This window comes from Strongylocentrotus purpuratus, unplaced genomic scaffold, assembly GCF_000002235.5.
Source record: "Strongylocentrotus purpuratus isolate Spur 01 unplaced genomic scaffold, Spur_5.0 spur5_scaffold_21, whole genome shotgun sequence".
Taxonomy (NCBI): Eukaryota; Metazoa; Echinodermata; class Echinoidea; order Camarodonta; family Strongylocentrotidae; genus Strongylocentrotus; species Strongylocentrotus purpuratus.
In genome coordinates, this window is record NW_022145607.1 from 10412785 (window position 1) to 10427361 (window position 14577).

At 40.2% G+C, this 14577-nt stretch overlaps 1 protein-coding gene across 1 annotated transcript; it reads left to right on the plus strand.

The window, feature by feature from the left end:
* The first annotated feature begins 1285 nt into the window (after positions 1-1285).
* LOC115928239 (toll-like receptor 3) lies at positions 1286-4253 on the plus strand. Its single transcript, XM_030995249.1, has one exon. The coding sequence runs from the start codon at positions 1861-1863 to the stop codon at positions 3442-3444; it is 1584 nt and encodes a 527-aa protein (XP_030851109.1). The 5' UTR covers positions 1286-1860; the 3' UTR covers positions 3445-4253.
* The last annotated feature ends 10324 nt before the right edge of the window (positions 4254-14577 follow it).

The window sequence follows — 14577 nt, forward strand, 5'->3', positions numbered from 1 at the left end:
GTGCGTGCAGATCTATGTTTTTTAAACAATTTATCTGAATTTACAGCATATTTCTTAATTACTGATGATTTAGTTATATGCAATTCATTTCGAAAATACTACAAATACCAGTTATTAGGACATTTCGCTACTTCGTATAAATTACATTTAGTTAAACATGAATAAGGGAAACATTAACTATGAACTAAATAATTTCAATAAAATACAAGTGTATGAAAAAATTTCGAATAATTAAATTATGTAAGTCTACTTATTACCAATGCCTTTACATTGTAAATACAGACGTACCAGTATTGAAGTGTTATTGCTGTTCAACTTGTTGGAAGTTTTACCAAATGGTTCTAATGGCTCAGCTAGACCAGTTAAATTTTAACTGGCCTGGATCAACTGGATCATTTAGCCCATTTCAATTTCCAGGGTTACCAGTTGGCATTAACTGGTTCATCAACTGGACCAGTTGCAACTAGCTTTCTCTTCTGGGATGTTTGCCCCCCCCCCCCACCCCTCCACCATCTCCTCTAATCCCAAACTGCTTCTGGCGCGCCTGGACGTAATTATGGAAGATCCAAGACACGATGTTCAGAAACGGGATGAGAACGTCATTATTTTGGTTCATTTATTGTGTAACATTTGCGTAATTATTGGGTTGAACGCGGGTTACAGTAACATATTTCCTCTTCGACGTAAATTTCACGTGAATGAAGAACATGATTCATCTCAAGTCAGCCTCGTAATATTCACGTGAATTTCACGCAGATATTGTGACTAAAACTATCACTAACGCTTCACGTGTTTCTGTGACGCGATAATTTCGTTTATGAACATATAATTTCATAACCAAACAAACACGGGAGTATTAGGTTTACAAACCATGGTCTCCACGGTAGGGACAATCACGTTATTATAATGGTGATATTGCAGTGACAATTGCGTGATTTAGTGTACGTGTGTTTTAAGTTACCTAGTGCAATAAACGTATTAACACATTTACGTAAATGTCCGGTGTTTGAAGAACGTCACTCTCCTCAAGTCGATACCTTGATATTGACGTGATTTTCACGTGATTTTGTTTATTGGGATTATATTTAAAGTCGGTGTTAACTTCCATTTGATATCAAATATTTCCCTTTTTGTTCTTTAGTACATAACCTTTATAATATCTCATAAAGTTTTGCGTGGGATTTTATTACTTGTAAATGTTTGTCCAGAATATGCAATTTGACTTTTAGTTTCGTCCTTAAAACATTCATTATCGTTTACCGAGCCTTTAATTTAGTTTTAATTACAAATAAAGATTATGATAACTAGAAATTGTTAATTAATAACAAATCCGAGCGCCTTTTCACAGCTCAAAATGAGGCTGACCGTCTGCAGCGAAGGTTAACAATTTGTTTATGCTTCCATGAGCTTGTGTTAGCATAATATTCAAGAGCGATATATTATCATCCGACAAAAGTGTACCTTTCCCTTTTCAGAGGTGATAAAATTGACGTCATGGCAAACGGCTCAATCTTGTACCCATTGCTCGTCGCTTGTCTCCTCGTCAGCTCGTCCTTTCAATCTTTTCATCGACACGATGGAGATTCGGCGATGACATCCTAAACACTGGTTATGGACAAATCTTTCCATGGATGTGATTAGAACCTTGAACTGAAAAAAGCTTATTGCAGCAATAAGGGCCTAGAGAGGGTTCCCCAGAATCTTTCTGAGGATACCGAGGTGCTTGACTTGTCTTATAACGCTATCACCAAACTCTTGAACTCCTCGTTTAAAGAATACCCTCTAATCAACTCCTTGTACATTTCTTCTAATGATGTAAGAACGATAGAATCCGCCGCTTTTTACCCCCTCAAGGGCTTAATGTACCTGTCTTTATCCTTTAACTCACGTCTTGCGCTTCCAGCAGCAGGCGTCTTTATGAAGTCTTTAAAGCTTTCCATTCTCGATTTAAGGTCATCAAACTTGAAGTCGCTCCCCAATGACACTCTAGAATGGAGTCCAAATATAGATACTGTATATCTGTTCGACAACCGGCTCTCCTTCATCAATATAAGTTCATGTGGCATGGCCGACACTGTGAGCATGCTTGGTAATCGACTAAAACACCTTACGGTGAGAGATTTCACCTTTGTGTGCCACACTGATACTCTAGATCTGAGACAAAACCATATCAAATCAGTAGACCCTCAAGTGATCGCATCACTACATGTTCGCTCTTTGATGCTAGGTGGCTGCCCTTTGAGTGATGAGGTGTTGGCGAACATCGTCCTCGGAATCTCAAAATCAGACATCGAAGAGCTTACAATTGAGGCAGGTTCTATTGGTGAGTTTCCTGTAGGTTTCTTTGATCCTCTGCGCGATTCTTCTCTCTCTGTTCTGGACTTAGAATTCAACAAACTGAATAGCCTCCATCCTTTTGTCTTCTCAAACTTGACAAAACTCAGAGAATTCACTTTCGGTTATAACAGACACCCCATAGACGAAATTCAACCTAACTTTTTCGACGGCATGAATGCATTGAAGGTCCTGACATTCAACGACAACAAAGTAAGACAAATAAATCCTCACAATCAGGTTTGGACAGTAGACTTGTCGGAGTTTGACTTATCCGGTAATCTGTTTACAAACATTTCTGCATCTGTATTTCGTGGTTTAGGAAATTTAACTTTCTTAGACATGAGCTACAATGAACGCCTTTCTGTCTTTGTGCTGACGGCCTTTTCGGGACTTGAAAATGTTCAAACCATTGATTTGGAATATAGTCGATTAACTGTTTTGGAATTGAACACCCCAATGTTAAGATCACTTTTCCTAAACTCTCTTTATAAAACCGGGCTTCCTCTGCGACCAGGAAAATCGTTTCAACATTTAAAATCCCTTGATAGTTTAAACATGAAAGAATCTTACCTTGGCCAGAGATACCTATGGAATGCAACTACAAACGCGTCTCTTTTCGATGGATTATTGAATCTTAAGCATTTGGACTTGAGTTTTAACCCTTTCCTGTGTTTAAGTAGTGATTTACCACCAGGGATATTCCGGCAACTCTCTGTTTTACAAGAAATTAATCTAGACTACTGCGATATTACAAATCTACATCCTCTTGTCTTCTCGGGGTTGGAATCGCTTCAGAAGTTGAGTTTGATAGGAAACAACGTCCAGCATATTCATGATGGTGTATTGTCGGGGTTGGGTCAAATAGAAAGTATCAACTTTGAAGGAAACCGTATCGCGTACTTGGAGGAGTTAATGTTCTCAAATAACTGGAAGCTCACAAATCTCTCTTTCGCCAACAACAGATTAACGCGCCTTAATCAAAGCACTTTCAAGCCGACCGTTTCCTCCCTTTCATCACTTGATCTATCAATGAACCCAATTGATTGTAACTGTGAAATAAAGTGGCTTATTGATTGGTTAAATGAACCTATACGCCTGGAAAACTAGGACGCAACTTTCTGTTCGTCAGCATCTCTGGAGCCTCTTCGTGAGAAACCCCTACTTGATTTTGATCCAAATGAACTCTGTATAATAAAGTATGGTCTTTACTCTCTGATTCCCCTAGCCTCCATTAGCTTAATTATAATCAGCGTGTTGCTGTGTCACTTCCGGTGGCAGTTGAGGTACAAAGTCTATCTCTTGAAACTGGCCGTACTGGGATTTAAAGAGATGCGAGACGCTCGAGACCACAATGACTACGAGTTTGACGTGAATATCATTTTCTACGACGATGACGAAGAATGGATTCGCGAACAGCTTCGACCGGCTCTCGAAGAACGGCTTCCACAGTTTCAGAGGAACATCTTTGGTGACGAAGACCTTGTGTTGGGTATGCATTACTTAGATTCCGTCGATTACGTGGTGAGACATAGTTACAAGACCATCGTAGTGCTTAGCAGAGCTGCTGTACACGACCGCTGGTTCATACTCAAGTTCCGTACGGCCATGGACCACGTGAGTGACACTCTGACTGAATTCGTAGTCGTGGTTTTCCTCGAAGACATCACAGATAATGAAATGCCATTCTTAGCGAAGTTGTACATCAGTGATGGCAGACCCTATATCCACTGGACTGAGGACGTGAGAGGGCAAGATTATTTCTGGGATGAATTGACCAAAGATCTAACCATTAATCTAAAAACGAATGACTTGATCCCAAACGAGTAGCAGTCATATAGGAATATAGAGATACGTGTGATGGTTATCAGTATATGAAAGTGGTAGTAGTAGTAAAAATAGTAGTAGTAGTACTGTAGTAGTAGCATTAGTAGTAGCAGCAATATTAATGCTTTTAGTAGTAGTAGTAGCAGCCGCAACACAATTATTATTATTATTATTATTATTAGTAGTAGTAGTAGTAGTAGTAGTATTGGTGGTAGTATCACTCTAAGAAAAAAGGGTACAAAAAAGGGTGCAAAATAAGAGTTTGCACCCTTTACATAAAAATGAACCCTATTGAAGGAAAAGGGGTTCAAAAAAGGGTGCAATATAAGATTTTGCACCCTTCCCACAAAAATGAACCCTAACGAATAAAAAAGGGTGCAAAATAAAAGTTTGCATATTGCATGCATATTCATGATTACTGTCCACGTGTTCACTTAAAAATACATTTATCATATATTTTGTTAAGCAAATTATGACAATGCACATCAATTTTGTGATTTGTATTTTCCTTCGGCAATCATTAACCAATAGATTATTTTGTCTGATCATGTCACAATTACATTTACGTTTTAGCAATAGATATATTGATTATATGATTACTAACCAAGAAACATCATGCATGTTTAATATGTATTTGTGTACGAGCAAATGTCACGAGTATTCCTCGATGATGTGTGCAGGATTGCACCTTTTAAAGGGTGCAGGGTTGAACCCCTTAAGGTGCTGCTATTGTATCGGTTTGAACCCCTAAAGGAGCAGGATTGAACCATTAAGGGTACCCATGTCCCCTAAAAGGTTCAATCTGGCACCCTTTTAAAGGGTGCAGGATTTAACCCCTAAAGGTGCTGCTATTGTTGCATCGGTTTGAACCCCTAAAGGTGCAGGATTGAACCATAAAGGGTACCCATGTCCCATAAAAGGTTCAATCTGGCACCCTTTTAAAGGGTGCAGGATTGCACCTTTAAAAAGGGTGCAGGATTTAACCCCCAAAGGTGCTGCTATTGTTGCATCGGTTTGAACCCCTAAAGGTGCATAGTTGCACCATTTTTTCTTAGTGTGTAGTTGTATAATCGCGCTACTTATCATAATTGTCTTCTTAATATTCTTATTCACTATCATCAGTATCATCATCATCGTTATCATTAATATTATAATTGTCATGAATATTAGTATTATTGTTATCATCATCATCATCATCACCATTATCATTGTTGTTGTTGTTGTTGTTTTGGGATTTTTTTTTTTTCCTTCTTTTTTTACTCTCTCTTCAAGACAATAAAAAATAGTAGACGGTACCATATACCATGTATATGACCTGGAAAAGTCGATAAGACAAGGTTATTTTGTTGATTTGTGTTCTACATGGGTATTGGAGTAAATTCAGCTTGGTTGCCAGCTTGGCAACCAAGCTGGCAACCAAGCTGGCAACTTTTTTAATAGCCATATTAACATAATCATCTAATTAGCATATGTGCAAATGTAATAATGTTGCTAATCTCAATCCAAGAAGCGTGAAAACATGGATAATATGACTTTTCAAGGGTTTTTCTATGACGAGGAATTCATTCATGACACCATTTGTTTTATTCCAAGTAATGCAATTGTCTTAAATAGCATAATTAGCGTATGTACAATGTATGGACTTCATTGTCATTGTTTATCTATATAAAGCCTAAAAATGGTGCAATGCAATAATGATTGTAAATCACTTTTGAAAGACTAATCATAAATTCATGAGAAGATATTCCATGTATATAGTATAATTAGAAATTTTCGCCATCGAACATGTCGAACATGACTGTGGAATAGCTTAATGCTTTATATATACATGTATGTACATTTCTGTAAATTATGCCAGTCACAAGAACATTTGCTTGGTTTTAAAAGCATTTCTAACACTTCACACAAATTTTCACATTGTTGTATTATAGTTCACTTTTTCAGTGTAAAACGCTACGTCAAAGGAATATAATATCGTTTTACAGCAAAATTAATGTGTATCTGTGTTTCTCATAGTTAAGACGAACATGTCACAACTATGGATATACGGAGCGAGAAAGGAGGAGGACGGGGTGTCCCCGTTTAATTTGAGCATTTTAAAACGTGATAATCAGCGTTATATTGCACTTTCGAAGTAACTGACCTGGGCCCTGTTTCATACAACTTGTTATAAATAACAAATGCTAAATTTCTATGACAAATTTGCTCTCACTCATTCACATGCCACGATTTCAGAAGCTCATAACAGTTTTTCTAACTTGTTATAGTTAATTGATGAAATGTTTTATGAAACAGACACCTGATTTCCTTTTTTGTCTTTTAATATGAGCGCTTGAAGATTACTTGAGAACCTGAAAATATGAGATAGAAAGTGACGAGAACCTGAAAACTAGGAAATGTTTTATTTTCGAAACGAACTTACCGGAGACAGTTATGGAGTGAGAGGGATTTTCCTCTTACAGCCAGGAAAATTTATTTATAGGACATTTTTTTAACCCGGAAACATGAACATAAAAACGAGTATAACTGAAAGGGGTGTCCTCCTGAAAGCCCGTGGAAATTTAGCCATACAATCAACAATGTTTCCCATGCCATGGGGGGGGGGGGGGGGGGGGGGGGGGGGAATAGTGAAAATAATTTGTAGTATATCAAATGGCATTGATATCACCTCCCCCTTCTTTTTAGGCCTCTTATAGAGCCATGGCAATTTTTTCCGGTCATGCTAGCTACTGTCCGCCTGAAAATATGTATTTCTTTATTTCTTAATCTTAATCTATCTTTGGAAGAGATAAAAACACGATATCAAGAGAAAGAGAAATGGGTTGGGAGAGAAAGAGAATGAGATGGTAGATGGTGGAGATGGAAACAGATACAGAGAGAATGGAGGGGAAATATAGAAGTGATATACTATGATGAGAGAGAGAGAGAGAGAGAGATGGTGGAGAGGGAGAGGGAGAGATGGTGGAGAGGGAGAGGGAGAGATGGTGGAGAGGGAGAGAGAGAGAGAGAGAGAGAGTGAGAGAGAGATGGTGGAGAGAATGAGAGAGAGAGAGAGAGAGAGAGAGAGAGAAGAGGGAGCGAGAATGAGTGTGTGTCCCAACATGCTGTACATTTAATGGTGTGTGGCAATACTTCCATGTCTTTGTTTAGCGGACACTTTTAAAGTAGATATTCATTGATTTTAAAAACTAACTTTATTTTCATTATTGCAAAGTTGAAACTTTGATTCGACCAGGTTACCAAAATTCAATGCTTGGAAACATTCGAAGTAATGATTATTATAAATTACAAAACGCTTAAATACAGCCCATGCATAGCACCCGAAGAGCTCTCCGAACGCTGCTGAGATGTGTGAGATCACAGTATGGACATGCCTTGCACAAGCAGACGATGTCCCATGACATCTCACACATTTTCAGTGCCTGTGTTTTCATCTTCTCTTGAGTTCTTTCTCTTACTTCACTTCCGTCAGGCTAAATGGATCTATTGCCTCACTCTAAACCCCACGCATGGTTTTATTTTGATGACAAATGCAGCGATACAAAAATAAAGTAATCTGTCGCTTGTAAACAAATAAGACGCCATTGTATATTCAGCTGCACACACCGGGGTATGTTCGGCGTTTCAAGAGGGAACAAATGACGTCCTTAATATCATTCTGGGGGGTTTTCAATTTGAAAGTCTGGTATCTTTGATTGCTAATTAACCCCTATCATGTGTATCATACAAGCAGAATATTGTTGTTATCAGAACCGGGTCATATCCCATTTTGAATGGTTTGACATGCCATTACATTTATATACACTAAACTCATTATAATTTGAGAAATAATAGCTTTGCAATTATGTTCATTCTCTATGGGATGTCGTATGCTTCGGCAGTGTTGGTCCATATAGTGACGTCATTAAAACATCATTATTTTTCCGGCGAATCTCTCGTATATCCCAGCTGCTATGGAGGTGATTGTATTTGTATTTTTAAATCACCCGATATGTAGTTGATCTAAAACTTGTCCGATGGCCATCTGTTAGCTTACCAGTTTCCAGTGATACATTAGTTGACATATTTGTGATCTTCTTTGAATTTTACCTTTAACAGTTGTTACAAGATTCAAGTTTATTGTTCACTCTCTAGTCTCTATCATGGTGAAAATTTCATAATTCAATAAAAATAGAAAATAAAACAATCACAATTTGAAAATTTTGCATATTGCTGAGTTTGGTGATATGAAACAAGCTAGGGATGACTTCATCTCATTTGTATTTTTGATTACCAGAACTCCCCTTGACCTTTAAAGGGATAATTGAGTTTTTGGTATAGAGGGCGCAAAATTATTTTGTGAGATAGGCCTAATGAAAAACTGAGTGTCAAATTTGAAAAAGCATTTCTGTTTAATTTTTTTTTAAACAAAACAATCAAGGCACAGGTTTCTCCAATGAAGTCAATACTCTCACAAGATATGAAGTATATTAACAAGAACAATACCTTAGCAGATTTTCGATGTCAAACAGTAGTTGGTAATGGGGCTTTCACATATACACTCCGGGCCCGTACGGCGAGTAAAAACAGACATTTTATGCCTGGATTACATTTGGGCGGCGGTGAGAATATGAGATATATATATATATATATATAAGTTATACAAATGTGAAGAATCGTAATCCCGTAGCCCGTAGAAATGTCGTAGGTTGCATTGCACAATCACCGCACGGGCATCGGGCGGAGGCCTTGCGCTGATCGTGCATATATACTGGGGACTCGGACGCTCAAAAATGGCACGGCTGCTGCACTTTCATCGCACGTCCTCCGCGCAACCTCTGTACGGAAGCTGTACGGGCTCCGTACGATTTCCGTGCGGAGGCTGCGATGACGGCCCGGCTACTGCACTGAAATTGCACGATTGCCGTACAATCCCCGAGCAGACTCTGTACGGATTTGCCCCGGCCTGCCCCCGAGGGCCAATACAAGAAATGGCACGATGCTCGTAGATAATGTAAACAAAAAAATCGTGGCCCATAGCCTCCTACGATGCAACCCAAATCGCACGAAAAATCAAAAAACATTTTATCGTACGGCGCCCGGAGCAAATGTAATCCAGGCATAGGAGTTTTCGTACGATGCTCGGCCAGGTCCCGTACAGTTCCACCGGGCGCCGCACAGTGGGCCAGGGAGGAACCAAAGTGCGCCAAAACTAAGTTTGGGTGATTTATTTTTTTCAATTATTTTCTTGCCCAGTTGAAAGGTAAGACATAGAGGAATACCTCAGTGAAATATTTAATTCCGGTATGCACAATAAGGGTATAAATTTACTACTTCAAACATCAAAATCCTACATATTCACAGTTTTAGTGCCAAAGTGACTTATTTTCTAAATCTTTCAGTTCAACATGAAGTTTTTAAGTTATTGATATGAAATTGCTTTCACATATACCTGATAATTCATTTCGTTGAATGAATGGGTTAAAATTAATAGAAACACAATCTTCATGATTATAAGGCTGGCGCGGATCCAGGATTTCTTAGGGGGGGGGGGGGGAGGCCCAAATTTGAAATTATGCGAGCCAAATATTGGTACGTAATGGTGACCAGCAGTGACGTAATTAGGGGTGGGTGGGTGCAGGGAGGGGCGAGTTTTCCCCCTCCCTCCTCCGTGAAGCGCGGAAGCTTTGACATTTCAATAAATTATTAGAGAAAGAAGACGATTCGTTGTACCATTCCCAAAAATAATACTCGTCTAAATTATGTTTCCCCCCATCCCGCGAGAAGCGCGAAAGCTTTTACGTTTCATTAAATCATTAGAGAAAGAAGACGCTTCTTTGTACCGTTCTCGACTCTTAATCCTTGTCTAAATTCAGTTTCCCCCTCCACACCTCCCTACCGCGCGAAGCACGGAAGCTTCGACGTTTCATTAAATTATTAGAGAAAGAAGACGGTTCGTTGTGTCGTTATCGACTCTTAACCTTCGTCTAAATTCAGTTACCCCCAAGCTTTTACGTTTCATTTAATCATTAGAGAAAGAAGACGATTCGTTGTACCGTTCTCGACTCTAAATCCTTGTCTAAATTCAGTCCCCCCCCCCGACTCCTGCGCGAAGCGCGGAAGCTTCGACGTTTCATTAAAATATTAGAGAAAGAAGACGATTCGTTGTACCGTTCTCGACTCTTAATCCTTGTCTAAATTCAGTTCCCCCCCCCCTCTCGCGCAAAGCGCGGAAGCTTAGACGTTTCATTAAATTATTAGAGAAAGAAGAAGATTTGTTGTACCGCTCTCGAAATAATTTAGTTTCCCCCTCCCGCGCAAAGCGCGGAAGCTTTCACGTTTCATTAAATCATTAGCGAAAGAAGAAGATTCGTTGTACCGTTATGACTTTTAATCCTTGTCTAAACTCAGTTTCCCCCCCCCCCTCCCACGCGAAGCGCGGAAGCTTTTACGTTTCATTAAATCATTAGAGAAAGAAGACGATTCGTTGTACCGTTCTCGACTCTTAATCCTTACCTAAATTCAGTTTTCCCCCTGTTGCATACGATGTGGGGTATTGTGACGTAAGAAGCGAAGTTTTGGTCATTTTGGTTTTTAGCCATAGAGGGCAGTAGCGAATTTGTTAGGGAAACTAAAACACGTTGTTGCAGTTAGTTATCGGCACTGAAAGTGCACCATTTTTTGGTATTTTGACACAAGCCCAATGTTGTGAGTATTTATTTACCTTTGTTTATTGAAATATGATGACTATTGTTGTGTTTGATGCTATTGGTGATAAAAATGAAGAAATGCAAATAGTGTAAAATTAAGTAAGAAAATTGTTACTCACGTACGTAAATTCACGTTGTGTGTGGGCATCCGGTTGTGTATAAAGTCATTGGTAGTCTTTCGTGCAGCCTGTTATTAAGATTTAGGTTACCGCTAAATGATATGTTGGGCCTATTATGCTTTGATAATTAATAGTGAGTCAATAGGTTGTATCAAAGGAGCTATGAACTCATCTTAGCAGAAATATGTAAAGATATTTCCTAACTCATATATATGCCATTTATTTACAGTTATTTACAAACCTGTTTATTATTTGACTGGATAAGATAAACAAATGTTTGATAGATTATTTGATTGTCATATCAGCTATGCTAAGTAGCATATTGGATGCATTATTCTAGTAATGCTCATGATTGTGTTTTTTATCTTTTATTAAAGGTTGAACCTTGCACCTGCCAGTTTGGAGTCTTGGTATCACAAAAGGGTGTCGCTGTGTTATTCATTCGTCAATGGCGTCTTTTGGTTAAGTGAATTAATCGTCAATCGTCAATTACACCCCGCTTCGACGTTTCATTAAATTTTTAGAGAATGAAGACGATTCGTTGTTCCGCTCTCGAAAATAATTTAGTGTCCCCCACCCGCGCGAAGCGCGAAAGTTTTTACCTTTCATTAAATCATTATAGAAAGAAGACGATTCGTTGTACCGTTCTCGAAAATTATCCTCGTCTGAATTCAGTTCCCCCTCCCCCCCCCCCCCCCCCCCCCCCCCCCCCCCGCGCGAAGCGCGGAAGCTTTGACGTTTCAATAATTCATTAGAGAAAGAAGACGATTCGTTGTACCGTTCTCGACTCTTAATCCTTGTCTGAATTTCAAAAATGTTCTTTGTCTATTCCCTTTTCTTCCTACGTCCTCTTCCTTTTCACTCCTCTCTTTTTTGGCCGGCGTTTATGGGGGACCACCCCACCGCTCCCCCTGGCTACGCGCCTGCAGTCAGATGAACATATGTTGAAACCTTGTCCGCCCCGGAAGCTCAGGGGTTTAAGGTTTTAATTTACGGTCAGATTTGCATTCAGGGGTCCGCCTTAGGGCCCTAGGCGGGGTCCAGGGGGTAGAGCCCAGGAAGTTCAGGAGTTTTAGGCATTTAATTATGGTCAGATGAGCATTAATTTGATACCTAATTGTTACAGTGGCAGGTCACTAATTGGCTTGGGGTTCAGGGGGCGGAGCCTCAAGGAATCTCAAGGGTTTTAGGCACTCAATTACGGTCAGATGAGTATCAAGGGGCCCGCCTAAGGGCTCTTGATTGGGTCCAGGGGGCAGAGCCCCCGGAAGCTCAGGGGTTTTAGGAGTTTAATTACGGTCAGATGAGCATTTTTGATACGTTATTATTTGTGACACTGGCAGGACACTTTTTGGCGTTGGGTCAAGGGGGCAGAGCCCCCAGAAATCAGGGGTTTTAGGCATTAAATGACCGTCAGATGAGCATCTAAGGGCCCGTCTTAGGGCCCTAGGTGGAATCCAGGGGCAGAGCCCTTGGGGTTTTAGGCATTTAATCATGATCAGATGAGCATATTTTGATACCCCATTATAATGTGACAATGGCAATTAACTATTTTTCTTTCTCGCTCTCTTTCTTTCTATTTCTCTTTAATATACTTTTTCAAAGAAAGTGTGGGGGGCGGGGGAGGCTCGATGATCCCGATCCCCGCCGTTCCGCGGGCCCTGATGTAGGGATCTCAAGAAGCATTTTCTTGCCTGGCTGTAAATTTAGGAATTTGTCGTTTTCCAACAAACGCATAAAGTGAGGAAAAATCTCGGAAAATTATCTCATTTCAGCATTATTTGTAACCCACCGTTATGGAATTAGAAATAAGCCACGTTTGAATTCTATTTCTCCAAAGCCCCCCCCCCCCTCCCCTATCAGTACGCCAACATTTTTTCTGATGTCTAAGCTTCAAGTTGATACCACATTTGGCTGCCCGATCTTGTTATTTAAGAGCCGATTTCCCTTGCCACATTGCCCCGAAAGATGTGATTTTTTTTTGGTCTGCGGCTGAATCATGAAGAATTCGTGGTTATATATCAATTCTCAATGGAGGCGCGGATGTCAGAGGACACATACAGTGTGAGTCAAACAAAAGTTAACAACTAGAAGATTGCTAAATATTTTTTAAAATCATTTATGAGCAGTAAATTATTATACATCTTATGAAAGAATGTTTTATCCCAAATTATTTGGTATCAGTTTTGCGTGGTACATGTATGTGTTCACGCTTAGATGAACAGGAGGCATTGTTTGCGAGAGTGCAAAAATCGACTTGCGCAAAAGTTGCTTATGTGATGTTTACATAAAACAATTGGGATTTGGGTATTAAATTGTTTTTTGCAGATCCAAATAACATCCCTAACAAATTTAATCATGCCACACATATCAAATATCGAATATCAAATATCAACGAACATTTGTGCGCGTGTGTGGTAGCGTGTGTGACTTTGCTTCTGTAAAAATCATATGGAACGCATTTCATTTGATACATTCAATTCACTTTGGCGCAAGTCGATTTTTGCACTCTCGCAAACTATGCCTCCTGTTCATCCAAGCGTGAAGACATACCATACAAAAATGATACCAAATGATTTGGGATAAAACACTCTTTCATAAGATGTATATTTACTGTTTACTGATTTTTTTTTTGAATAATTAGCAGTTTTCTATTTGTAAACTTTTTTTTTTTGACTCACAAGGTAGTTCAGTGCACCGCACGGCACCCAATCGGGCGCCTTGAGGTCCCGGGTCGGGCCCCAGGAGTCATGGGGTGCATCTTTTCATCAGACGGAGCACGTAAGCTTATGGAGCTCTCACACTCTGCCGTGTAGGCCTACCGTCCACCTGCCGGGCTATTAAAAAAAAAAAAAACAGAGTCCAGAACGTTGGGTTTTGAGCGAAGTTGTCCCCGACCGCAAAAAAAAATTCATAAAATTAATCTTTTCACCGTTTCGTTGCCATCTTCTGACCGTTCTCACCGGGCGCATACCGGGTGTTAAACGTGCTTCTACCGTCTTCACCGCCCAGATTGACTTTTGTTGAAAATTTTGGCCGTTTCCATACCGGGCCCATACCGGGTCTCGAACGTGTGCACCGGGTTTGTAGCAGCCACCTACCAGTCACTTAGCGTCCCCTCACCGCTCGGAGCGTCCTGTGAGCGAGTCCCCAGACTGCTGACGTCATGACACGACTGCCATAAATACCCCGATTTGAACGGCAACGGTCAGTCCGCTCTCCATTTTTCATCGACGTTCTGTAACGGGTTATGAGCGTGTTGTAAACGTGTTCATACAGTGTGACCGTTTTCATAACGTATTCATACCGTCCTCATGCTGTTCAACACCGTCCTCTTGCCGCTTACTTGCGGCCGGTGCCAGCCGGCCAAAGTTTTGAACATGCCCAAAACTTTCGCCGGGTCCCACCAGGTGTAAATAAGCGCCAACGCCCTATTAACGTGTTGCCCGCTTTGATAACGAACCACCGTGTGCCCTCACCGTTCTCCTTTCTCCGTTCTCCGTTTTCCTTGCAACATTGCCCCGAAAAAATGTGTTTATTTTGGTCCGCGGTGTCAGAACAAGTTTTATGCGCCCCCATGCGCCGTATTTTATGACCGCGAATCTTTC

Bases quoted from the DNA above. Each gene is read 5' to 3' on its own strand.
- LOC115928239 (XM_030995249.1), top strand. From the start codon at position 1,861: ATGTACCTGTCTTTATCCTTTAACTCACGTCTTGCGCTTCCAGCAGCA.